Genomic DNA, 27,598 nt, shown 5'->3' with positions numbered 1-27,598 from the left:
CTCCCAGTTTAAAACCAGGTTAGTCTCTTGGCATCTCTTTAGAACAAGTGCTAGATGGTTAAGACAGGAGCTGAATGAGTCTCCAAATACTGAAAAGTCATCCATGAAGACTTCCAGAAAATTTTCCACCATATCAGAGAAAATTGAGAGCATGCACCTTTAAAAGGTTGCAGGTGCATTGCACAAGCCAAATGTCATCCTTCTGTATGCAAATACTCCGGATGGACATGTGAATGCCGTTTTCTCTTGATCCTGGGGATCTACTCCAATTTGATTATAACCTGAATATCCATTCAGGAAGCAATAGTATTCATGACCTGCTAGTCTTTCTAGCATCTGGTCTATGAATGATAAAGGAAAATGATCCTTTCTCGTGGCTGTATTGAGCCTTCTATAATCAATACACATACGCCACCCTGTAACTGTTCTTGTAGGAACCAGTTCATTTTTTTCATTATGAACCACTGTCATGCCACCTTTCTTAGGGACGACTTGGACATGGCTTACCCAGGGGCTATCAGAAATAGGATAAATAATCCCAGCCTCTAGTAACTTAGTGACCTTTTTCTGCACCACCTCCTTCATGGCTAGATTCAGCCGCCTTTGTGGTTGAACCACTGGCTTGGCGTCACCCTCCAGTAAGATCTTGTGCATGCATCTGGCTGGGCTAATGCCATTGAGATCACTGATGGACCACCCAAGAGCTGTCTTGTGTGTCCTTAGCACTTGAATTAGTGCTTCCTCTTCCTGTGGCTCTAAGGTAGAGCTTATGATTACAGGAAAGGTATCACCTTCTCCCAGAAATGCATATTTCAGGGATGGTGGTAATGGTTTGAGCTCGGGTTTGGGAGGTTTCTCCTCTTCCTGAGGGATTTTCAGAGGTTCTATTATTTTCTATAGTTCCTCCAGATCAGGCTGAACATCTTTAAAGATATCATCTAGCTCTGATTCAAGACTCTCAGCCATATTGACTTCTTTTACCAGAGAGTCAATAATATCAACGCTCATGCAGTCATTTTGGGTGTCTGGATGCTGCATGGCTTTGATAATATTCAACTTGAACTCATCCTCATTGACTCTCAGGGTTACTTCCCCTTTTTGAATATCAATGAGGGTTCGGCCAGTTGCTAGGAAAGGTCTTCCCAGAATGAGAGTTGCACTCTTGTGCTCCTCCATTTCCAGCACCACAAAGTCAGTGGGAAAGGTAAATGGCCCAACCTTGACAATCATATCTTCAATCATGCCTGATGGGTATTTAATGGAGCCATCAGCAAGTTGAAGACATATCCGGGTTGGTTTGACTTCTTCAGTCAAACCAAGCTTTGTGATAATAGATGCAGGTATTAGGTTGATACTTGCCCCAAGATCACATAGAGCTTGCTTGGTACAATTACCCTCCAATGTGCATGGTATCATAAAGCTCCCGAGATCTTTAAGCTTCTCAGGTAAGCTTTTCAGAATGACTGCACTGCATTCTTCAGTGAGGTAAACTTTTTCAGTTTTCCTCCAATCCTTCTTATGACTTAAGATCTCTTTCATGAACTTAGCATAAGAGGGTATTTGCTCAAGTGCCTCTGCAAACAGAATCTTTATTTCAAGAGTCCTGAGATAGTCTGCAAAGCGGGCAAATTGCTTATCCTGTTCCGCTTGGCGGAGTTTTTGAGGATAAGGCATTTTGGCTTTGTATTCCTCAACCTTAGTTGCTGCAGGTTTATTGCCTACAGATGTGGATTGGGAAAACTTTTTAGAAGGGTTGTTATCAGCACTTGTATGTGTCTGATCCCCCACTGGCATTTGAATACCAGGGGTGGAAGCTGGAGTGGCGTTAGACGCCAGCTCCTTATCTGTTTCTGGCGTCTGAATGCCAGAACTGTGCTCCCTTTGGGCGTTCAACGCCAAATCCTTGCTTGTTTCTAGCGTTGAACGCCAGGAATGAGCATGGTTTGGGCATTCAGCGCCAGCATTATTCCTCTCTGGGCTCTGATTGTCCTCAGAGGGATTTTGAGTAGCCATTTGTTCATTTCTTGGCTTCCTACTGCTTTGAAGTGAGGTATTTAATGTTTTCCCACTTCTTAATTGAACTGCTTGGCATTCTTCTGTTATTTGTTTTGACAGTTACTTTTCTGTTTATTTTAACTGTACTTCCATATTCCTGTTAGCCATTCTTGTTTCTTGTAGTATTTCTTTGAATTCGGCTAGCTGCTGAGTTAGAAAATCCGGCTGCTGATTGAATTCATTAGCCTGATCTACAGGACTGAGTTCAGCAGTCACTGTTTTAGCTTCTTCTTTCATGGAAGATTCACTGCTTAGGTACAGATGCTGATTTCTGGCAACTGTATCAATAAGCTCTTGAGCTTCTTCAATTGTTTTTCTCATATGTATAGATCCACCAGCTGAGTGATCTAGAGAAATCTGAGCTTTTTCTGTAAGCCCATAGTAGAAGATGTCTAATTGCACCCACTCTGAAAACATTTCAGAGGGGCATTTTCTCAGCATCTCTTTGTATCTCTCCCAAGCATCATAAAGAGATTCATTGTCTCCTTGTTTGAAGCCTTGGATGCTCAGCCTTAGCTGTGTCATCCGTTTTGGAGGAAAATAGTGATTCAGGAATTTTTCTGACAGCTGTTTCCATGTCCTTATGCTGTTCTTAGGTTGGTTATTTAACCACCTCTTAGCTTGATCTTTTACAGCAAATGGAAACAGTAATAATCTGTAGACATCCTGATCTACTTCTTTATCATGTACTGTGTCAGCAATTTGTAAAAATTGTGCTAGAAACTCTGTAAGTTCTTCATGTGGAAGACCGGAATACTGGCAGCTTTGCTGCACCATGATAATGAGCTGAGGATTCAACTCAAAGCTACTAACTCCAATGGAAGGTATACAGATACTACTCCTATATGAAACAGTAGTGGGGTTAGCATATGACCCTAGAGTCCTCCTGGACTGTTCATTTCCACTTAGTTCCATGATGGAGCAAGGGAGATGGTATGAATGTTGATATTGTTTATTTTATTTAATTTATTATATAAAGAAAATTAATTTTCGAAATAATAAAATAAAATAAAATAAAAACCAAAATAAAAATAAAAATAGAATAAATAAAGAAAGAAAATTAACAATTAAAATAAATATTTGAAAAATTTTATGAAGATTTTCAAAAAAGTAGGGAGGGAGAAAGTGGTTAGGATATTTTTGAAAAAGATAAAAAAAAAATTTTTTAAAAGGATAAGATTTGAAAAAAATTTGAATTTAAATCTGAATTTTTATAAAAATTTTCGAAAAAAATAGTTTAAAATTAGTTAGAAAAGATATTTTTTTGAATTTTGAATTTTATGATAAAAGAGAAAAACACATAAAAGACACAAGACTTAAAATTTTTAGATCTAATGCTCCTTGTTTTCGAAAATTTTGGAGGGAAAACACCAAGGAACACCAAACTTAAAAATTTTAAGATCAAAACACAAGAAAGACTCAAGAATACCTTGAAGATTCACAAGAACACCAAGAACAAAAGAAAGAACACCAAACTTAAAATTTTTAGAAAACTTTAATAAAATTTTCGAAAATTATGAAAAGATTAACAAGAAAACACCAAACTTAAAGTTTGGCACAAGATTAAATCAAGAAAAATTATTTTTGAAAAAAAGTTTTGAGATAAAGATACCCAATTACCAAGAACATAGACCAACGCTCTAGGCAATTGGGCAGTAAATGTAACACTTGTGCTAAATAGGTATATTCCTTTTGGAAGATTAATGCTTTAAAAAGAATACAAGTGAAACAAGAAAAGACACATATCAAGAAAAATTAAAGATCAAACAAGAAAAATAAACAAGAACAACTTGAAGATCAAGGAAGAACAAATAACACTTATATGAAAATTTTAAAGGAAAATACAAAATATGCAATTAACACCAAACTTATAACAAGACACTAGACTCAAAGAAAAATAAAAAATTAATAAAGAAAAATAATATTTTTGAAAAGAAAATAAAAGACTCTGACCCAACTGCCAAAATCTTCCTAATCTAAGAAATAAAATAAACCTTTAGTTGTTCAAACTCGAACAATCCCCGGCAACGGCGCCAAAAACTTGGTGCACGAAATGCAATCCCACTCTTTGACAATTCGCACAACTAACCAGCAAGTGCACTGGGTCGTCCAAGTACCACCTTACGTGAGTAAGGGTCGATCCCACGGAGATTATTGGTTTGAGGCAAGCTATGTTTATTTTATTATTCTTAGTCAGGATTTCAATTAAAATTATCAGTTTGAATTATTAGAAAAATAAAAGAGCGTGAAATAATTACTTGTAGTGAAGTAATAGAGAATATGTTGGGGTTTTGGAGATGCTTTGTCCTCTGAATTCCTGCAATGTAATATTCAACTCAATAACATAATTGCAAAGTTCCTTCCATGGCAAGCTCTATGTAGGGTGTCACCGTTGTCAATGGCTACTTCCCATCCTCTCAGTGAAAATGGTCCAAATGCTCTGTCACAGCACGGCTAATCATCTGTCGGTTCTCAATCAGGTTGGAGTAGAATCCATTGATTCTTTTGCGTCTGTCACCAACGCCTAGCCTTCAGGAGTTTGAAGCACGTCACAGTCATTCAATCCCGGAATCCTACTCGGAATACCACAGACAAGGTTTAGGCTTTTCAAATTCTTATGAATGCCGCCATCAATCTAGCTTATACCACGAAGATTCTGATTAAGGAATCTAAGAGATGCTCATTCAATCTGATGTAGAACGGAGGTGGTTGTCAGACACACGTTCATGGAGTGAGGAAGGTGATGAGTGTCACGGATCATCACCTTCTCCCTAATTAAGCGCGAATAAACATCTTAGATAGGAACACACATATGTGAATGGAAAAATATAAGTGATTGCATTAATTCATCGAGACGCTGCAGAGCTCCTCACCCCCAACAATAGAGTTTAGAGACTCATGCCGTCAGAGTGTATACAATTCAGATCTGAAAATGTCATGACGTCCAAAATAAGTCTCTAAAAGTTGTTTAAATAGTAAACTAGTAACCTAGGTTTACAGAAAATGAGTAAACTAAGATAGTTGGTGCAGAAATTCACTTCTGGGGCCCACTTGGTGTGTGCTGGGGCTGAGACTTAAGCCTCTCACGTGCTTGGGCTGTTTCTGGAGTTGAACGCCAGGTTGTAACGTATTTTGGGCGTTGAACTCCAACTTGTAACCTGTTTCTGGCGCTGGATGCCAGACTGCAGCATGGAACTGGCGTTGAACGACAGTTTATGTCGTCTATCTTCACGCAAAGTATGGAGTATTATATATTGCTGGAAAGCCCTGGATGTCTACTTTCCAACCCAATTGAGAGAGCGTCAATTGGACTCATGTAGCTCCAGAAAATTCATTCCGAGTGCAGGGAGGTCAGGATCCAACAGCATCAGCAGTTCTTTTTTAGCCTAAATCAGATTTTTGTTCGGCTCCCTCAATTTCAGTCAGAAAATACCTGAAATCACAGAAAAACACACAAACTCATAGTAAAGTCCAGAAATATGATTTTTACCTAAAAACTAATGATATTCTACTAAAAACTAATTAAAACATACTAAAATCTACATGAAATTACCCCCAAAAAGTGTATAAAATATCCGCTCATCAATGGTCATTTTAGTAGGTATGCGGATGGTTATTTTATTTTTATGTAGATGATTATTTTGATTGAATTGAGTTTAGTTATATATAATTAAAATATGTTAGATGTTCAATTCATTAGGTATGCGGATAATTATTTTTATCCTTAAGTAGATTATGGTTATTTTTATTAAGGGTGAGTGGCGTGTGGCAAGCCAAGTAGCAACGGTGAAATGGGATGATTATTGATGAAGGTGGGGTCGTTGCCGCCGGTTGAAAAAGAAGAGAGTATTGGAGGATTTCAGAGGGTTATTTTTTTGAAATAATTAACGGAATTTTTTTTAAAAATTCAAATTTTGAAATTGGAGAATTTGATGAAATTTGATGTGAAATAACTGAATAAGAGTTTTTAAATTTATTATTTCGTGGGTAATTTTTATTTTTAACTCATATTGGGCTAAATAAGCAGTCCATTGTACACATTGTACAAATAGCCCATTGGCTCCCTAACGGAACTCTTTGTGAATTTATGGTAATAATTAGTAGTATCAAAAAAAATTAAGAAAGTGAGATTGAGATTATAGAAGGTATAAATTTGTGAGTATACTATATGCAGTGAGATTATACCGTACACACATAAGGAAGTGATTTTTGTGTGCAAATTTCTGTTTTCTTTTATTATTTCATGGACTATGAGTTTTGCAGAATTATAAAATAATTTCTGTAATAACATACAAAGTCACATTTTAAAAAAGTGAGCAATATTTTATAAAAGAATCATGTTATCGTATTTAGTGAGTTAATATAATTTCAAGCAATGCCTATCTTTGATGACACTTGTATACAATAGATATTTTATATTTATATTAACAAACTCGATTTCATGTGCCAATGATAAAGTTACATGTTAAGTTTGAATAACATATGTGTGTGGATGCGATTGACCACAAGTTGGATATTGATAAAATTGGGATCATCAATTAGGAAGAAGATAACAATAATAGCAAAGAAGAATTTAAAGACAACTACCAAATTAATAACGAAAACGATGATGGAAAGAGATAGACAATTTGGCAATGCAAAATAAAGTAGCTAGATACAATTGTTAATCAATATTCCTTCGGTGTTTTATCTTTTATGTGCATTTTAGATCTTAAAGCTATGTATTCTCCAGAATTTTTTGAATATGTGAATATAGATATGCATGTTATATTTATTCAATAAAATTACCATTGCCATTTCTTTATTTACCCATGAATGACTAGCAATAATTTGCATTTGATTTGTGAAAACGATGCAGTGACAGAAGATGAGTTTAGTATTAGAATGAAATTTGATTTTAGAGAGTTTGTGATTTCATCAATTAAGAGTTATATTATTTCTAGAGAAGTCGATTATATTGTGTATGAGTTGGAGTTGCATATATTTTACGCAAAATGCAAGCAGCAGTATAAGAGAGAATGTGTTGTCTTATCTAAGCTAACTTGATTCGAAAGAAAGGTTGTTGGAAGATTAGAGATATAATGACAAATACATATGTATTATGAATTCGATTTCACAAGATTATACTAAATTGGACTCCGACACAATTGTAGATATTATTAGACCGTTAGTTAATAATAATAATAATAATAATAATAATAATAATAATAATAATAAATATTATTATTATTATTATTATTATGAGAAAGTATAGGTATAAAAAAGGAAGGTAAATTAATTCAGATTCTTAATTAATTAATTAATATTAAATTTTGAAATTTTAGAAAGAAGGATTCACGTAATTCTATTGCCATTCATACGGTTATTTCATTGGCCCCACGTCCTTCACTTATCATACACCTTCTATCTCCGATCCACTACCACAACTTAGCGTCATCGCCAGAGACAACTGTTCAAACGCCGTCATTTTCCCTCACCTTGTTCAGACGCAATAGAAATGCCGCTATTCCCCCTCCCTCCCGCCGCAGCCTATGTAGATACAATGCAGCCACATCCGTCTATTTTCGTCATCTTCCTGTGCCACTATCTCTCCCAATCACGTGTATAGGAGTGCTGCCGCTACAGTTATTTTCACACCATTCTTTCTTGGCGAGTGATACCATCACGCATTTTCCATGTATCACTACGGCTGTCTCATGTTGTCTCGTCGCCATCTTTCCTCCGTTGCCGTTGTTTTCTACCTCCTCTTCCTTTTTTTCTTCTTCTTTTTTGGATGTAGATGTTCATTTTATTAAGTATGTGAATGGTTATTTTCATTCTAAAATGGATGTTCATTTAATTTGGATTGGATTTAAGTAGCTACAATAAAATATAATAGATATTCATTTTATTAGGTATGTAAATGATTGGAGAGCAATAACACTAATAGGATTTTTAGAGGAGGCTGCAGTGGCAGATGATTAAAATTTGAAAGATAAGGTAAAAATTTTTTATTACTTAATTTGGATATTTTTTTTTAATCTTAAGTGGATCAAGAAATTAATCCATTGTTAACGTTGTTCACATCTTTTCGTTGTCTATCTAGCAAAACTGATGTAATATACTTCAATTTTTTAGAGAGTGATGTTTCGTAACTTTTTTTTTTGACATAAGATAAAAAGAAAACTCTTAGATAGGTTAATTTAAAATTTCAAAAGTTATATTGAAGAACTATTTATTTATCTATATTAAGAAAATATACATTATATTAATTTTTAAATATATAAAAATTATAAAAATATTATTTATATATTAAAATTAATTATTAATATTTTTTATAAATATATTATTTAATTTATTTTTAATATATATTTATATTTTAATATATATTTTATATTAATGACTGATTTTTATAACTAATTTTAGTATAATATAATTTCATTGGAAAATATAACTTGCCATTTTAGATTGATATGAAAATTTTATTAGAATTGATTTATAACGTACAAACTTCTAACACAATGGTTGGTCTTTTAAAAAAATTGTTTGACGGTGTAATATTTATTTAAATTGATAACAGTATTATTTAGTTCTATATACTTATATATTTCCACATTTTAGAAGTGATCTTTAAAAAAGGAAAATAAAAGCTCATCTCACGTAAAGTGGGGGTGTACGGAAGGGAAAATGAAAAATGAAAAATCTTTTACCTTTTTCAACAACAAAAGTAACCTTATAATTTGACTCAATCAAACTACATTCTAATAGAGTAATAGGTGGATTAAAAACATAGAAGAACACTGTTTTTGTTTTTTTGCATTTGCATGTTTCTTCTCTTTGTGTGAGACAAAAAGGGAGTCTTTTGTATGTTTTGTTATTTAGCATAGATGCCTTTTAAGCTACATCTCTTAATTTTAAAATACATATTTTATTTTTACTCTTTACTATTTTAAGTAGTGTTTCATCAATAAAATAATCAAAAACTTTTTTCTTCTTTCAATTTTTCATGACATATACATAACTTTATGTGATTGTTGTTCTATTAGTTTCCCCTTCAACAAGTCTAGCTTGAAAATAAAGCAATTATATATGTTAGTTGTTTAAAAACAAATAATCTTATCATTATAGTTTCTACTTTCTAACATGTCTTTTGTTGTAAATATTTGCTATTCTGAAGAATCCAAGAACAATGAGAATTGATCATGAAGCTAAAGATTATAGTTTAATGAGGTTTTTTCCTTTAAGAAAAAATTTAGATAATTAACAATTTTTATTTTATTTTTTTTATATTTAAATCAACATTAACTAATTCTCTATTTTTTATTAAAATTTAAAAGTATTAGTCCTTGTAAATAGTTTTACTACAGACATAATATATAATAAGATTTAATAGTGTGATTTAATTATTTATGTAGCTGATCTTATTTAGTAGGATAAGGTTTTGCTGTTGCTATTCTTATCTCTAATATTTTTCTTAATTAAATATTATATGAACCATTTCACGGTGCCATATATAAGAATAAGAATATGGTGGACCTATTTTCATGATTTGCTTTTCCACACGGTGCTTTTGGATTATTACCAACCCTGCCTCAGCTCAAACCAAAAGAGGGTCTTTGCCGCGTGTCTGATTTTATTTTTTTGACTTAGGACTAATCCAAGACTTTCTCGAAAGGTAAAAACATGGTGATTGAATCTTGTTAATTTGGAATAATTAACATTAAGAGAAATGTTTGGGTATTACAGTCTTACTAAAATATTAATCTTCACATATGCTGTGTGCTCAATTTTTTTTCGAAGTATAAAAAAAGAGGAGATTTATTGTATGGTAGAAATAATTTTTTTTTTTTGTGATCTGAAAATTAAAGTTATTCTTTTATTAATTATGATTAGGGTAAAGGTAGATAATAGTACCTAAAAGATTGTAGCGTTAACAATTTAGTACCTAAAAGAAATGAATACTCTTTGGTCCTTCAATTTTTTTTTCTAAAATTTAAACAATGAAAAGAATATTATGAAACACTTTATTAAACATTTTTCATATTTAAATTATAATGTATATATTTTTTTATGATTAAGGTCTGGTTAGGTAAATTTTGACTTTTCAAAAATAGTTTATTAAAGTTAGTATTTTAAAGATATTTTTTAAAGATTATTGCACCTATAGTTGGTAAATAAAAATAAAAGTAATTTTCAATAAATAGAAAAGACAAAATTCATATTTGGTAAAACTGTTTTAAACATTTAACATTACTTTAACATATATAATAATTAAAAAGTAAAAATAATATAAAAATTAATTAATATATAATATTATATTAAACTTTTCAACTTTTAAAAATATACATATATTTTCAAAAAGCTTTATAAAACTGAACCTAAATTATCAACACTATACATTTGGCCCTCTAGTATTCTAAGAATTTATCTGAGATTAGAATATCTGGGAAAACAAGAAGTTAAGCGGGTTAATTATCTGTTTTTTGTTATTAAAGAAAAAAAAAAGTCAGACTTACTCTGAATCGATAATAATAAAAAAAAGAAACGATAAAGCCAAAAAATTGAATTATATTATTAAAAAGAAGAAAGACATAAGACTTTCATGAAAGCAAATAAAGTGATGGGTTTTCATAAAAATCCACTTACAGCCCATAACGAAGTTTACTTTGCAAGTAATCACCATTAGTATTTTTATTTTATTTTTTATTCCTTATTCATGAATCATGACACTATCAATTTTAAGGGAATGTTACAAATCAAAATCAAGTAACAATACGAGACAAGATAGAAACTTTCAGTACTTTTGATGGGATGCAAAGTTCAAAAATCCCCTTTTTCTCAATTTATTTAGTATTTATTTTTCTTGGATGATGTATATTTTCATGCACTATCTTTAATTACTTAATTATTAAGATGGTTGTTCACATAAAACATTTTCATGTAAAAATAATAATTAAAATATTGATACTTATTATATTAAATTATTTAATTAATTATCTAATAATCTTTGACTATCATAATCATATTTATATAATTTTTTTAATAATCACAAATTATTAATATACAAAAGTAAATGCTAAAGTGTTTGCAGAAGCAGAAGTACCCCAACAGAGAGGCATAGAAGTAGGTGCAAAAACCTGAAAAAGTAGATAAATAGTAGTGGCTAAAAAGAGAATTTAGAATTTTAGATTCTCTAAATCAAAAAAATTAAAAAAATTAATAAAATAAAAAATTAATTATTATTAAATTTATAATTTTAATAAAATATATTTTTTATTATCTTAATTTAAAAATATTAACTTCTTATTTTACTGTTCTATTAATTTGTTTATTTTAGAAAATTTTATTCCCAAAAGAAATGGCAACATGAAGCGCGTGTTTCACACCGCCTTTGAAGGAGCGTAGGGGTGTAACCGGGATTCCGCTCTCACCAAGCTACATGCCACTCTCATAAATATAAATATCTATTTTTCTTTTCTTCTTTTTTTTTGTCTCAATTATCTAACACTTTTTTAATATTATTAAGTATATATAAAAAATTAGTTATCAAATCAGTTATTTGTATAAAATATATATTATAATATAAAATATATATTAAAAATAAATTAAATAAATAATATATTTTTTAGTGACTAATTTTTTTGTATGTAAGTGACATTTTTAGGGTTAATATTGATGTGTTTTCCATTTTGAATCAGATATCAAACAAAACAAAAAAATCTAAAAGGGATATCATAACTTAGATATACTAATTAGTATTGAAACCACCTAAATTTTTTAAAAATAAATGTTACAAGAGTAACAAAGTAGGAAAATAATGTTGATAAGGTAATAACAATAATGAGAGTTGTAATGAATAGAATTATTAATATAAGGAAGAAGTAAAATAAGGAAGAAGACACCAAACTCAACCGTTTTTAATAATAAGTGGGTATGTAATGCAATGTAATAATGCAAGTAATTCCCTTTGTTGGTGTACACGTAGTCTTCCCATTGAAGTAAAGTTAGTTGAACTTGTCCACATTGAGTGACAAAGTGGCCAACTTATTACAGCCACCTTTTTTTTCTTCCTCTTCTTTTTCTCTCATCATCATCATTATGAAAACTATGTGAAAGTAAAAAAAAAGAAAATAAAAATAAAGTTTATTATATATGATATATCCCACACACAAAAGGTGAATGAAAGGTGGCTATAGCTACTAGAAGGAAGGAGGAAAAAAAAAAGAAAAATTTTAAGCTTGCTTCATTACAAGCACAAAGGGAATTAGATTCCAAGCCAACCCAAGAGAGAAAGATTTAATCTTTTGAAGAAATCCAGCTAGAAGAGAAGAATTAAGAATCATCATGTGGTGCTGGAAAGAAGCAGCAGGCTAAAGTAAAAAGAGAGAGAGAGAGAGAGAGAGAGTTTTATTTTCTCTACTTTGCAAGCTTCATTCTATCTCATTCTGTACACACAGCACACTTTTTTTTTGGTTTTTTGCAACAGTTTGAGGGTACTGCCAACTAATAAGGTACTTAATGAATTATGATCTTTGTGCTTGATGTGTTGGAAGTTGGAATCTTTTTGAGATTTTACCTTTTGGGTTGTGGTTAATTTTGTAAATTGCTAAGGTTATGGGCGTTAATTATGAACATGGGACATGTCTGAATTATTGTTCTTTCTTCTTAGTTCTTACTACTCCCTTTTCTTTGCTTCCCAATTCTTCTCTCCTCAAAATCATAAACTCAACCCTTCACCTCGGGATCCTTTAACTCCATTTCTCAACTCTGGAGCTTGTCAGAATCAGAAGAAGAAGAAGAAAATTATTATTATTATTATTTTGTTGAGAGTATTACTATTCTCTCTCTCTCTCTCTCTGTTTATTTTTTTAATTTTTTTAACTGTCACAAAACTTAAAAATTGATTTTTCTCTCCGACATGTTCCTGAATTGGTCTCTAGTGTCTAATTTTAGTTGACAGGATCATGTAAGATTTTCTTTCTTCTCATTTTAACTTTGTTTGTAGAACGAAAATTCATCTTGTTTTCTTTTTACCCCAATTTTTCTTTGTTTACATAATTTTCTGGGGTTTTATATTGATAATTTTAACTTGTCCATAAGGTTTCTTTGAAATTTTTCAGTTTATACTTTGTGCTCACCTTCAAAATTATACTTCATACTCTTTCTGTGTCTCTTTGATTGATCATGTTATGTAACCCTTAATTTGATGTTCTTGCCATTTCTAGTAACAAAATTCAATGCATTAAATTTGAGTGGAGCATTCTTAATAAATTTCATTTCTTTTTTTTTTAAAATTATTTATATGAATTATTTTTTGGCCTCAACAGCTTCAAAATTAAGTAGACATGCTGCCTCCTTTCTGGTCATCATTCTGGTGAGTGTTTATTAGATATTTATTTTATTTTTATTTTTATTTTTTCTAAAAGAATCCAAGATTGTATAAAAATGAATGTGATTTTGATCTTACAACACTGGATTCATGTTATATTTGGAGTTTCCTAAAATCATAAACTCTTTACAGGAAAAGATACTAATGCTACTGATATGGGAAAGAAGGGTAGTTGGTTTTCTGCAATAAAGAGGGTTTTCACACACCACTCCAAGGAGAAGCAAGTACCTAATGTAAGTGATTTTATTTATTTATGATGCGGAAAATCTTGATCCTGTTTGGCATGTTCTTGATTTTTCTTTTTGTTGTTGTTATGTTTGGTTTTCTTGTGACTGATAGAGACTTGTAGCAGTATTAAAATACTTAATCATTTCTAATATTATGAAATTTTGGGATTCTGGTCTATAAGAATATAGATGAATATAATTATGTTGTATAAAGTCATAAACTAAAAGGATCTGATAGATGCCAATTAAGTTGTTTCATAATCAGTAATAGAAAATTTGAAATGTAGAAGACAGAATACTAATGTTTTTATGCTCATTTTCTATATGGAAAGGAAGCGAAATCTGCAAACTAATGTTTATTTTGTTTGAAATCAATCATCATAGAACTCTGTCTTCACTCTTCAAAATTTGCAACAAGCTCTTTTTACAACATGCAAGATTATTAACAAGTTCGTGAGTTGTGTCATACGATTGAAGTTTATCTAAGCTCCGAGATTTGGTGAACTTTCGAGTTTGATAACCTTGCCAATATAACAGGATTCGGAGAACAAAAGCTCGAAAGATAAGAAGAAGAAAGGCCTAGGAAAACTAAGGCATGGAGAGACCAATTCATTCATCCCCCTCTTCAGAGAGCCAAGCAGCATTGAGAAAATCTTTGGCGACTTTGAAAGAGAGCAACAATTACTATCTGTAAGGCCTCCAACGCCTCTCGAGCAACCAAAACCAGCCCCTGTTGTCCCTCCTAGAGCTGCTTCTCCAAGGGCTCCTTCTCCGAGGGCTCCATCTCCAAGAGCTGCGTCTCCGAAGGCTCCTTCTCCGCGTGCTACCTCTCCCAAAGCTACTTCTTCCAGGGTTGTTCATCACCACAAGGAGGTTGGCTATAGACCGGAACCAACTTTAAGGAACCAACATGCCGCAGCATCTAAGATCCAGGCTGTTTATAGAGGCTATATGGTAAACTTCCAAATTTTCTACTGAATAATTTTGATTGGAAAGTAGAATCTTGCAAGTTTCCAATACAATTTTTCTTTGGAAAAAAAAAAAAAAACTTTTCAATTCATAAACCTGTTTCTTAAGGACACTTGTTAGTAAAGCTCTTAGAACACATGCAAGTACTTCAGAAGGAGTAATGGGAGTCCTAACATATATATTTGAAATTTTTACTCGTTAACTCATTTTCTGTCGAAATCTTGCAATACAGGCCAGGAGGAGTTTTAGAGCTCTGAAGGGATTAGTGAGGCTTCAAGGCGTGGTAAGAGGACAGAATGTGAAGAGACAGACGGTTAATGCCATGAAACATATGCAGCTTTTGGTGCGAGTTCAGTCTCAAATTCAGTCTCGAAGGATTCAGATGCTGGAAAATCAGGCGCGATATCAAGCCGAGTTAAGGAATGACAAGGATGTTGCTAGCACCTTGGGCAAATTGACTGTAAGCATTCTCTAACTTAAACTTTAGCCACCTCGAAATTTTACAGTTGGGAACATAGCTTAGGTGACAAGAAATCACCTGTTGCTAATTTGATTCGGAGTATAACAACTTTGTGTATGCAAACTATAGAATGATTGTGCTCTTCACTATGAAGCCTATCATTAGAATTTGTAAACATGGTACCTTGCTTTTTGCTTATAAGATCTGCAAAGCATGGATATAAATCAAACTAACTCATTTTGATAATCTGGAACTTTGGTGTATAGTCTGAGAATGAAGAATGGGATGATAGCTTACTGACAAAAGAGGAAATAGAGGCAAGATTACAGAGGAAGGTGGAAGCAATCATCAAAAGAGAAAGAGCAATGGCATTTGCATACTCTCATCAGGTACATTTATTATTATTACTAGGGTGAAGTATTATTTTAGTCCCTAATGTAGTTTGTTATGTCCTAATTTCTTCTCTAACGATTAAAACGTTTTATTTTTGTCCCTAACATTTTATTTCGTTTTATTTTTGTCCTCTTATCAAAATTAAACCTTTTCTTCCAAAAATACCCTTTTTCTATTATTGTTTTCTTATTTCTTTTATTTTTCTGTTATTTTCATTTTCAAATCACTACAACCCCCACCAATTACAATTTTTGCTGTTACTTAGAAGAAAATCATAAGGTTGAAATGGTATTTTTGGAATTTGGAAGAAAAAAGTTTAATTTTGGTCAAAAGAGTAAAATAAAAGGAAATAAGACATTTGGAAATAAAAATAAAACATTTCAAATGTAAGAAACGAAACTAATACTTAGCTCAAACATTAGCGACTAAAATAGTACTTTAGCTTATTATTATTATTTCTTGTCCATTGGAGTAACCTATATCCGGCTATTATAACTTGGATGAATCTGCCACTTAGTTATGGAAATCCACTCCGAAATCATCTTCGACGCCGGTGACAGACTTGCGATCCGGTCCTTGGTGGTGGAACTGGTTGGAGAGACAAATGCCAGCCTCATCAAATCCACAAGAGAAACAATCCCTCAAGAACTTCCAAATCACACCTCCAAGACCATACTCAGAACAGAAGACTAGTCCTAAACCCGCCTCGACCAGCACCCCTCGGCAGCATCATTTCGCCTTCGACAACATGGACATACCGACGCCAAAATCCACCAAATCAACCGTACTCCCATCCTCAAAACCTTCTAGAACTCCACCATACAGAACTCCACAACCATCAACCATGTCAAAGTATTCAAGAGCCTTCGACGTGGCGCTGAAGGACGACGATAGCCTAACAAGTTGTCCACCATTTTCCGTGCCGAATTACATGGCTCCAACTGTTTCTGCCAAGGCCAAAGTTCGCGCCAATAGCAATCCAAGAGAAAGGTTTGGTGGTGTTGGAACTCCAACAAGTGATTCAAAGAGAAGACTCTCATTCCCTTTCACACAAGGTATTGGTTCTTTCAAATGGAATAATAGTAATAATGGTAAAACCAATAAGGATCTTCCTGGCTCTAATCACAGGATGCAACTTGATTCTTCTATAGGGAACATGAGTGTGGATTCAACTGTTTCTTTGCCTGCTACCATGGGGAGAAAGCCTTTTACAAGATTTGTGTGATTTATAATTTGTTTTTTATTCTTTTTTCTTAACCATTTTTCTTTTTCCTTTTCTTTTTGTCTATGTTGATGTTGTTATTGTTATCAGCTATATATTATTATGATTTGGATGTATTGGTGATACTGATAGCTTGACAAGAAGTTATATACTCTCTCGGTTGTAAAACTAATAAAAACACAATAGAGAACGATTGATGGTTTGATTAATTGCAAGTTTGGAGCTTTATTCTTTCTTTCTCTTGGGGCTTAGTTGTTTAGGCTGTGTTTGGTTCTAAGAATGAGATAAGAGAGAAGTATATTATACAGTATCAAAATTAATCACTAACATAGAATACAATTGAAATATAAAATACATATTAAAAATAAATTAAATTATACATGTATTATACATAAATATCTAGTGGTTGATTTTGGTGTGCAAATAGTTTATTTTTTGAAAAAAGTATACTGAATTTGTGTTTTATGGTAGGTTGTGCATATGTTTTTATATTAATTTTTTTTTTCTGTTTTTGTGTCATATTTTTAAAATCAAATGCAATCTTAGAATAATTGATAATTTAATTCTTGAAGGTACTAAATAAGCGTGTGGTCAGGGGAGAAGTTAACCTAGGCAGTGATTAAGGGGCCTACAACCCCCCAAACATGAAATCAGTCTTCCATTTTTTCTACTTTGGACCCCTTTGGTTTTTATATTTTGGCCCCTCCCTTGAAAAAAAAAAGGATTTTTACAATTTAAGTATATTTAAGTAAGAATTAAGAATAAGATAAAAAATTTTAGGATAAAGTATGCTGTTTATGGTTGAAATTTGTTAAAAATTTTAACAATACTCAAATTTTATTTTGTTTTAATTTTATTCTAAAAATTTTTAATTTGTATCAAATATATTTCTAACAGCTAAATTTTTAAAAAATTTAGGACTAATTAAATAATAATACATGACATCAACTATGTCTATCTTACTTGTATTAAAAGTTATTTTTATAAAATTATTACTAAATTGGTCCTATATTTTTTAAAAAATTAGTTGCCAGAGTTATACTTTTACAAGTAAAAAAATTTTGAAAAAAAATTAAAATAAAATAAAAATTATGAATATTTTTAAAAATTTTAACTTTAAAGACAAAAAGTATACTTTATATAAAATTTTAATAATAATTTTTATGTGCAGTTTTATATATTAAATTTATTTATAATATTTTTATCATATTTTATTATTCTAATTAAACTTATCCTAGTATTGATTAGGTTTAATTATTTTATAAATCTCTATAATTTTATTAAACTTTTTATTAAGAGTTTAAAATTTTGCAATTGAGAATCATGTTAGATAAAAAGAATTTTAATTTAGTCCTTGTTAACCGTATTTTCTAAAGAAATACAAATTTGAATGTTTGTTTTGTATGTGATATAAAATGAATTGTTAAATATTCTAAAAGCAAATAATTTATAATTGTTGTAATTTGTCTAAAAGATGATAGCTAGTAAAGACTTTATTAAACATTTTTATGTAATATAAAAATTTAATTATAAATTTTTAAACTATAATAAATATCTAATTAAAAAGTTAATAAATTATAAAAACTATCAGAATAATTAATTTTTTTTATTAAATAAATTAAATAACTCTTAATCCTAAGTATTATATCACGAATATATTCACATTACACACACATCTAACACTAAAGGATCCTAGGCATTACGTGGCACAAGGTTTTGCCAATTGAACTAAGTCTTAGCTGCAATTAAATCTATTTGCTAAACAAATATAAAAGTACAGATTAAGGAATATATGATGGCATTTTTAAATCTTACGTATGGGCAGGCAATTTAAATTATTTGGGCGAGCGATTTTTCTTTTGTTGATGGGCTCGGTAGTTTTATGAAATTTTATTTTTCCTTTTGAATTTGGGCTCAAGTCTTCCCATGACCAAAAAATAAAAAATTAAAATATAATCAATAACAAATAAATTTAATTAAGTTAGGATCATTATAGACTAATATTTTTTTAAAACTATATCACAAAATTATGAAGTATTAAGTTTTTTTGGTTATATATATATGTGTGTGTAACAAGGAAAAAAAATAAAAGTATAATAAATTGTATTAAGTAGTAATGTATCCAAAAACTTTTGATAGTGAAAAAAAAATATAATTACATTCTAATATCATAAAATATAATCAAAATTCAAATTATATGACTCATACATAAATTAACTTAGCAATGTAGAACAACAAAATATCATTTAAAATTTTTTTATTTTTGGTTTTATAATTAAGAGCTACAAGATAATTTTTTATTGTTAATACAATTAAATGTATGAAAAAAATATTTTAAAGTAAAAAAAGAAGAATTTAACTACTATTGAAGTTGTAACTTCTATAATGGGTGAGTCATGCTATTTTGATTATAGCCTTTAGTCTCTTTTTTCTTATCTTTCTTTTTTATTATAAGTAAGTTATGAGTTCCTGATAAGAATATAGCTTGAGACTTAGGGGTTTTATCACAATAGATAAGGATTATTCAGTAAAAGGGGCAAGAAAAGAATGACATCAAGAAGAGAAATTTATTGGCATAAAGAGATACAACGGAAACATAAAAGATAATTAAAGGTTTTCCTACTAGACCTCTAAGATACCTGTTCTTAGCAACCTAGGTCACCGGAAAGGATTTTCTACTAGACCTTCAAAGAACTTGTCCTTGATAACCTAGATCAGAGGGACGAAAACTGAAAGAAACCACCACGCAGATCACCTTAGTGTTGGATCCTCCAATCTTCCTCATGCAACAAGCGAAGCAAATCACTCACCTCACTTCTCACACAATAAAACGTGCTTAAAAGCAACTGAAATTTATTCATCAAAGTTATCCTCTCACTAAAGGTGTTTAAATAGGTCCTTAACAAACTAACAAAAAGATAAGATAAGATTTTAAAATTTAAATCAGATTTGATCTTAATGGATTAGATTAGATTTGATTTAAAATTTAAAATTCCTAAAAATATGATAACTAATTTTAAATCAGATTTGATCTTAATGGATTAGATCAGATTTGATTTAAATTTAAAATTCCTAAAAATACTACTAAGCATAGCAAACTTAAAACAACTCTTCTAACAAACTTTTGACCACATAACAAACTAAAACAAAAGTCTAGAAATTCAAAATTTAAAGATAAATTATGTCTCCCACTGAATTCAGAAAGCATTATTAGGCTTCTTGCTATCCTGACTTAGCCCAATAGGCCTTACGCATTCTTCTTTGGTAATTACTTGATGTAACTCCATATGCATAAGCGCTGTCAGGTTCCCAAAGCTCTCCTTGAGCTTCTTTGCACGTGCTTTAGTGATGGGGCCCTCTGGAAGTGTGAAATTCTCAGTTGTCTTAGAATGCCCCAGTTGTCTTTCCGAGCATGTATCATTCCCTCCTTCCTAAAAAAGATTTGTCCTTGAATCTGTGTGCATATCAAAAGGAGAGAGATCAGAAACATTGAAAGTAGCAGAGATATTATACTTACCTGGTAGGTCAATCTTGTAGGCATTATCATTGATCTTCTCAAGCACTTGGAATGGGCCATCTCCTCTAGCATCAAGTTTAGACTTCCTCTGAGTAGGAAATCTCTCCTTCCTCAAATGTACCCAAACCAATCTCCTGGTTCGAAGACTATATGCTTTCGGCTCTTGTTAATCCTTTCAGCTGTGGCTTTGTTCTTCCTCTCAATTAGGTCACAAGCCTTTGCATGTATTGCTTTAATTTTCTCAGCCTTGCTTGCTCCATCTAAGCTAATAAGATCACTCAAAGGTAAAGGCATTAAATATAAGATAGTTAGAGGATTAAAACCATAGAAAAGTTCAAAGGGCAAAAAACCAGTGGAAGAATGGATTGTCTTGTTATAAGCAAACTCAATAAAGGGTAAACAATCTTCCCAGGTTTTCAAATTCTTACCAACAACAGCACGCAATAAGGTTCCCAATGTCCTATTTACCACTTCAGTTTGACCATCAGTTTGAGGGTGAAAAGTAGTTGAGTATAACAATTTTGTTCCCAACTTACTCCATAAAACTTTCCAAAAGTGACTTAAGAATTTGACATCACGATCAGAAATAATAGTTTAGGGAACACCATGTAAGCAGACAACTTCTCTAATGAATAGGTCAGCAATATTTGTGGCATCATCAGTTTTATGGCAAGCAATGAAATGAGCCATTTTACTAAATCTATCTACCACAACAAAAATGCTATCTCGACCTCTCATGGCAAACCAAGAACAAAATCCATAGAAATATCAACCCATGGATGCACAGGAACAGGTAAAGGAGTATACAAACCATGTGGTAAAGACTTAGATTTAGCTTGTTTACATGCAATGTATTTAGCACAAAATTTTTCAACATTTTTACGCATGTGGGGCTAGTAAAAATGCTCAGATAAAACATCCAAAGTCTTATGCACACCAAAATGACCCATCAAACTACCACTATGTAATTCTAGAACAAGTAACCCCCTAATAGAACAAGTAGGTACACAAATCCTATTACCCCGAAAAAGAAAGCCACCATGCTTATAGAATTTGTTATATGCACCATGTTCACATGCAGCATAGATAGAGGCAAAAGTAGAACCAGTTGCATACAATTCCTTCATACACTCAAAACCTAACAACTTAGAAGTAAATGTTGTGATTAAGGAATACCTTCTAGATAATGCATCAGCAACCACATTCTCTTTACCTTGCTTATAGGCGATTATGTATGGAAAGGATTCAAGGAATTCTATCCATTTTGCATGTCTCTTGTTCAGCTTCCCTTGGCCCTTCAAGTGTTTGAGGGATTCATGGTCAGTGTGTACTACAAATTTCTTAGGTAACAAATAATGCTACCACACTTCCAAAGCTCTTACCAAGGCATAAAGCTCCTTATCATAAGTTGAGTAGTTGAGACGGGCTCCATTCAGCTTCTCACTGAAATAGGCGATTGCTCGCTTTTCCTGCATTAAAACAGCACATATACCAATACTGGAAGCATCATATTCGATTTCAAAAGTTTTAAAAAAATTCGGTAAAGTAAGAATGGGGGCAGAACACAATAATTCTTTCAAGGTGTTAAAGGCAAGTTCTTGTTCTTGATCCCATTTAAAGTTGACATGTTTCTTGATGATTTCAGTTAAAGGTGTAGCAATAGTAGAAAAATCTTTAACAAACCTCCGATAAAAACCCGCAAGACCATGAAAACTTCTGACATCAGAGACACTCTGAGGTGTGGGCCATTCTTTAATAGCCTTCACCTTCTCGTCATCTTCCTCAATCCCTGCAGAACTTATCACAAAACCTAGGAAAACGACTTGACTCAGACAGAATGAGAACTTTTGGAGATTAGCATACAATTTTTCCTTTCTAAGTACCTCTAAAATAGATTGAACTTGCAAAATATGATCATCAAGACATTTACTGTAGATAAGAATATCATCAAAATAAACAACCACAAATTTACCTAAAAACTCTCGCAAAACATGATTCATTAGTCTCATGAATGTACTAGGTGCATTAGTCAAATCAAATGGCATAACTAATCACTCATACAAACCATATTTAGTTTTGAAAGCTATTTTTCATTCATCACCAAGTTTCATTCGTATTTGATGATAACCACTCCTTAAATCTATTTTAGTAAAAATAACAGAACCATGTAATTCATTAAGCATATCATCAAGTCTAGGAATAAGATGGCAATACTTTACCGTAATCTTGTTTACAGCTCTGCAGTCAACACACATCCTCCATGAGCCATCCTTCTTGGGTACCAAGAGTACCAGAAAAGCACAAGGACTCATGCTTTCTCGAATAAAACCCTTAGCCAAAAGGTCCTCAACTTGCCGTTGCAGTTCTTTCGTCTCCTCAGGATTAGGCCGGTAAGCTGGCCGGTTAGGAATGCTTGATCCGGGGACAAAGTCAATCTGATGTTCAATGCCTCATAACAGAGGTAAACCTGAGGACATCTCATCCAGAAAGACATCGCTAAATTCCTGCAAGAGTGAAATAAGAGCACTAGGTAGGTCATGGTTAGTTTTAATGGTAAAAAGTAAAGACTCTCTAAATCGCACTAACACCAATGCTTTTTTTCTCAAACCAGCATGCTTCAGTTCCCTCTCTTTTGCATAAAAACATATTCTGTGAGCACTCTCACTCTCCACAGATTTTTCTCTTTTAAAACTTTCTTTTTTATTCAGACCCTGACTCTTTTTCTCACACGTTTCGTCTCTCATGGCCCTCTCTTTACCCTCTTGTTTTTTAATTTTCTCACATCCTAAAGACTCTTTAGTAGATTTGAGCATGCTCAGTTGCTCCAGGTACACTTCTTTAGGTGTCAAAGGTGCAAGGGTAATCTTCTTCCCAAGATAAGTGAAGGAGTATCGGTTTGTGAAACCATCATGGACCACCCTCCTATCATACTGCCATGGACGGCCTAGGAGTAGATGACAAGCCTGCATGGGAACCACGTCACAAAGTACCTCGTCACTATATCTCCCAATAGAGAACTGTATGCGGGCTTGCTTCATAACCTTCAATTCACCAACATCACTTAGCCACTCGAGTTTGTAAGGGTTAGGGTGTTTGGTGCATTTCAACCCCAATTTTGTGATCAAAGTAGAGCTAGCAACATTTGTATGACTTTCAGCATCAATGATCATGAGTCCAACCTTACCTCCTAATAAAACTTTGGTATAAAAGATGTTCTCTTGCTGTTCTAGACGATCGTCCTTGGCTTGTACATTTAAGATCTGCCTAGTAACAATGGTCTCGCCACTAACAGCATACTCAAATATATCTTCATTATCTGTAGCATCATCCGCATGTGGCATGTTCTCATACCTATCTGAGTTATCAGATTCTGAGAAAATATCATTTGCTTTAATGACCATGGTCCTTTTATTTGGACACTCAGAAGCATAATGGCCTAATCCGCGGCACTTAAAGAAGGTAATATCACGATGTCGTGCAGGAGGTTTAGATGTGGAATTAGGTGTGTGCATCTTCCTGTGATGCTCTGTAGGCTTCTCCTTTGATTCGGTAGGTTTGGATCCAGTATTCTCCCCGAAATTAGCACCTCTCGAATCCCACCTTGAAGTAGAGTTAGAAGAATTACGCAGCCCCTTCGCCTTTTGATGTCTTTCCACCTTGATAGCTAGGTTCACCAAGTCTTCCATATTCACAAATGGGTGACGTTCTACAGTATTTGTAATGTCTCAGTTCAGCCCACTCAAGAAACGTGCCATAGTAGCCTCAGACTTCTCCTCAATATTTGCTTGGATTAGCAGCATCTCCATCTTCTTATGATACTCATCTACATACTTAGAACCTTGGTATAACCGTTGGAGCCATTGATGTAGCTCCCTGTAGTAGTAAGAAGGGACAAACCGTTGTCGCATGACCTTCTTCATCTTCGCCCAAGACAGAATTGGTGATTTTCCATTCTGCCACTTCTGTTTGTCCAGCTTGGCCCACCAGACAAGGGCATAATCTAAGAATTCCACAGCGGCTAGTCGTACCTTTTTTCACATTAGAGTAGTTAAGACACTGAAATAAGAGCTCCACCTTTTGTTCCCATTCCAGGTACGCCTCAGGGTCACTTCTGCCTTTAAATTCTGGGATGCGCATCTTGATAGCATTAAGGTTACTATCAACATCTGCTGGTTGTCTATGATAACGGGATCTGGATGAAGCCTCCTCCTCAGACTCCGTAGAATTATTATGGACAGATTCTCGTGACTGTGCTTTTCACCTAGGAGAAAAAGAGTTAATTCGGGAATCCAAGTCATCAAGATGTTGTTCAATCCTTGTAAGGATGCTAGTGAGTGCGTCGACGCGGAAAGTTAGTTGTGGATCTGGGTTTCCTTCATTGTTAGCCATCAATGAACCTGTAAAAGAAAAGAGCTTACAACACTCTTCTCACGTGTATCACTCGGAGTAGGACACTCGTGTTTCACTCAATACGTGGCTTTTACCCTCTGATGAGCTCACCACTCTTGCCTTTTTCCACTCTTGGATTGCTTTAATAAGTTGCACTTCGAAAGATGAGGAATTTAGACACCAAACTAAGATAATCTGAATGTTAGAGACATTCAACTTGACAAGAAGACAATTAAAGTATGTGACAAAGGAAACAAGAAGTGATACTAGGATGACAAAAACTAGCAAGATTGAATCCTAATTGGAACCCAAAGAAAATTTGAAAGGAAAAAACAAAGAGAAAATTTAAATTTTCGTTTTATATTTTTTTTCGATTTTTTTAGTTTTCTTTTATGTGCTTTTTTTTGTTAACTGGAATAAACAGAAATTGCAGTAATAGAATTTAAAGAAGAAATTTTCGTTTGTTTTTTTTTTTGACTTCTAAAGTAAATTTGCAGAAATCGAAGAGAAAAATAAAGAGACTAAACAAAAATCCTGGAACGTGCAGATAAATAGGAATTTACCTACAACCTGTAACTGATACCAGATGATAAGAATATAGCTTAGGACATAGGGGTTTTATCACAATAGATAAGGATTATTCAGTATAAGGGGCAAGAAAAGAATGACATCAAGAAGAGGAATTTATTGGCATAAAGAGACACGGCGGAACATAAAAGATAATTAAAGGTTTTCCTACTAGACCTCTAAGATACCTATTCTTAGCAACCTAGGTCACTGGAAAGGATTTCCTACTAGACTTTCAAAGAACTTGTCCTTGGCAACCTAGATCAGAGGGACAAAAACTGAAAGAAACCACCACGCAGATCACCTTAGTGTTGGATCCTCCAATCTTCCTCATGCAACAAGCGAAGCAAATCACTCACCTCACTTCTCACACAATAAAACGTGCTTAAAAGCAACTAAAATTTATTCATCAAAGTTATCCCAAATGGTCTCGCCAAAGGTGTTTAAATAGGCCCTTAACAAACTAACAAAAAGATAAGATGGGATTTTAAAATTTAAATCAGATTTGATCTTAATGGATTAGACCAGATTTGATTTAAAATTTAAAATTCCTAAAAATATGATAACTAATTTTAAATCAGATTTGATCTTAATGGATTAGATCAGATTTAATTTAAATTTAAAATTCCTAAAAATACTATTAAACATAGCAGATTTAAAACAAGTCTTCTAACAAACTTTTGACCACATAACAAACTAAAAAAAAAGTCTAGAAATGCAAAATTCAAAGATAAATTATGTCTCCCACTGAATTTGAAAAGCATTAATAGGCTTCTTGCTGTCCTGACTTATCCCAATGGGCCTTGCCCTTTCTTCTTTGGTTAGAACTTGATTGTAACTCCATATGCATAAGCGCTGCCAGGTTCCCAAAGCTCTTCTTGAGCTTCTTTGCACGTGCTCTAATGATGGATCCTCTGAAAGTGTGAAATTCTCATTCTGCCCTTTTTTCTTAGAATGCCCCAATCATCTTTTCGAGCATGTATCAGTTCAAAAAACAAAAAAGTCCAAGTAAGATAAGTAGATAAAACTTACAAAAAGAGTTTTTACATGTAAGTATAATAATAATTTGTGGTTTTATATATTCTAAGATTTAGGATCTAGGGTTTAAAGTTCAAAATTTTAAATTTAAAGTTCAAGATTTAAAATTTAAAATGAATTATTTTAAATGCTAGAGAGAAAAAACAATATCAAATTTGTATGGCTGCATTCGGCATGGGGTATTTGGATTGTGGTTGGGGGACTAAAACTCAGTATTGTATTTGGCGTCCAGAGATTATTACTAAAATTTCAATCCTTTCAGTACCTCCAATAAGTAGAGACATGAGAGACTGAAAATTCTGATGACAGGACTGAAACTTTTATAATATTTTGTTCTTAAAATATCCTTATTCCACCTCTCACATTTTCTTCTTCTCTCACTTCCTCTCCCTTCTCTCAACACACTCTCACTCATCATCATTATCGCTGACCTCCATGCTCCCTTGCCACCTTTATTTCATCGCCTACTATCCCGTTGTTGACAACATCTCATTCTCTACGATAAAGCAGTAAAGTCTGCAGTTGCGTGTCAAGGTACATCAGCTACAATGTAGTATAGAAAAAGTGCTACACACAAAACCAGCACCAGAACCAGTGCCTAAGGTTGCAAACGTATCATGGATCAACCATAGAGAGACAGTAGTACAGCTCAGACAGGATTTGGTTCGAACTAGGTGGGCAACTTGATAGGAAAGGCACATCGGTTCATTGACTTTGACGGAGAAACGACGCACGAGAACGTAGACATGGTGACCAGTGAAAGCATGCAGAGTAACTGAATCAGGAACTTGAGCATCTTCGTCCATATGCAACAATGTCGTCAATGTGCAACAGCTTCATTGTCATGATCAGAATCTAATTAGCATTAGGGTCGTTTATATTGCTTTTATTTAATTAATAAGAATATTTAGGTAATTTTGTTTGTTTCAGTCTCTATATTTATATTAAACTAAAAAAAATGCTGAGACATAACTCAGTCATATACATTTTACACTAAGTACAATACAGAAATTTAATTTAGTCTCAGTCTCTCAATCTCTATCTCCCAATCTCTGTCTCTTAGTCTCTTTTTCAAACACTATATCTAAAATTTTTGTAAAAGAATAGTTGGAATATGGAAGAGTTTATTAAATATCTAATTGGACAAAAAAAATAGTAGGTGTGAAACATCTCAATTATTTTTTAATCACGTTTACTATTCAATAATTAATTAACTAAAATCATAAAAATTTGAATTTTAATTTCATAATAAAATGTTAGAAGATAATGTCCTTGAACAACTAATATATCTAATTTAAAATTTGAAAATATGAAAACATTAATTTTAGTGCATTCTTAACCGACAATAAACAATCTTTTAAGATACTGTCATAACTAATACCATACTTATTGG

The 27,598-nt window shown here is 32.6% G+C and overlaps 1 protein-coding gene and 1 pseudogene across 3 annotated transcripts; one reads left to right on the top strand and one right to left on the bottom strand.

Moving 5' to 3' along the window:
- The first annotated feature begins 12,164 nt into the window (after positions 1-12,164).
- LOC130955284 (protein IQ-DOMAIN 14-like) lies at positions 12,165-16,925 on the top strand. Of its 3 annotated transcripts, XM_057882119.1 has the most exons (8): positions 12,167-12,545; positions 13,362-13,408; positions 13,556-13,656; positions 14,188-14,604; positions 14,852-15,079; positions 15,346-15,468; positions 15,990-16,527; positions 16,624-16,925. In XM_057882119.1, exons 3-8 carry the CDS (start codon positions 13,579-13,581, stop codon positions 16,695-16,697), a joined length of 1,458 nt encoding a protein of 485 aa, XP_057738102.1. In that variant the 5' UTR covers positions 12,167-12,545; positions 13,362-13,408; positions 13,556-13,578; the 3' UTR covers positions 16,698-16,925. The 3 variants fall into 3 exon arrangements, with proteins under 3 accessions (XP_057738100.1, XP_057738102.1, XP_057738101.1); XM_057882117.1 differs by having other exon boundaries at positions 12,165-12,545; positions 15,990-16,925; XM_057882118.1 differs by lacking the exon at positions 12,167-12,545 and adding an exon at positions 12,603-12,863 and having other exon boundaries at positions 15,990-16,925.
- Positions 16,926-19,891: 2,966 nt separating this feature from the next.
- On the bottom strand, positions 19,892-27,011 carry LOC130956987 (uncharacterized; annotated as a pseudogene).
- Between the last annotated feature and the right edge of the window lie 587 nt (positions 27,012-27,598).

Source organism: Arachis stenosperma, chromosome 10 (assembly GCF_014773155.1).
Source record: "Arachis stenosperma cultivar V10309 chromosome 10, arast.V10309.gnm1.PFL2, whole genome shotgun sequence".
NCBI classification, from domain to species: Eukaryota; Viridiplantae; Streptophyta; class Magnoliopsida; order Fabales; family Fabaceae; genus Arachis; species Arachis stenosperma.
Note: the sequence above shows the minus strand (reverse complement) of the source record. Positions and strands in the feature narration are given on the sequence as shown.

What these genes read in the sequence shown, in the direction of transcription:
- LOC130955284 (XM_057882117.1), top strand. Translation starts at nt 13,579, where the DNA reads ATGGGAAAGAAGGGTAGTTGGTTTTCTGCAATAAAGAGGGTTTTCACA. An exon ending in AGGAGAAGCAAGTACCTAAT is followed by an intron (nt 13,657 to 14,187) that starts GTAAGTGATTTT and finishes CCAATATAACAG; the next exon opens with GATTCGGAGAACAAAAGCTC. An exon ending in CATTTGCATACTCTCATCAG is followed by an intron (nt 15,469 to 15,989) that starts GTACATTTATTA and finishes TCTGCCACTTAG; the next exon opens with TTATGGAAATCCACTCCGAA.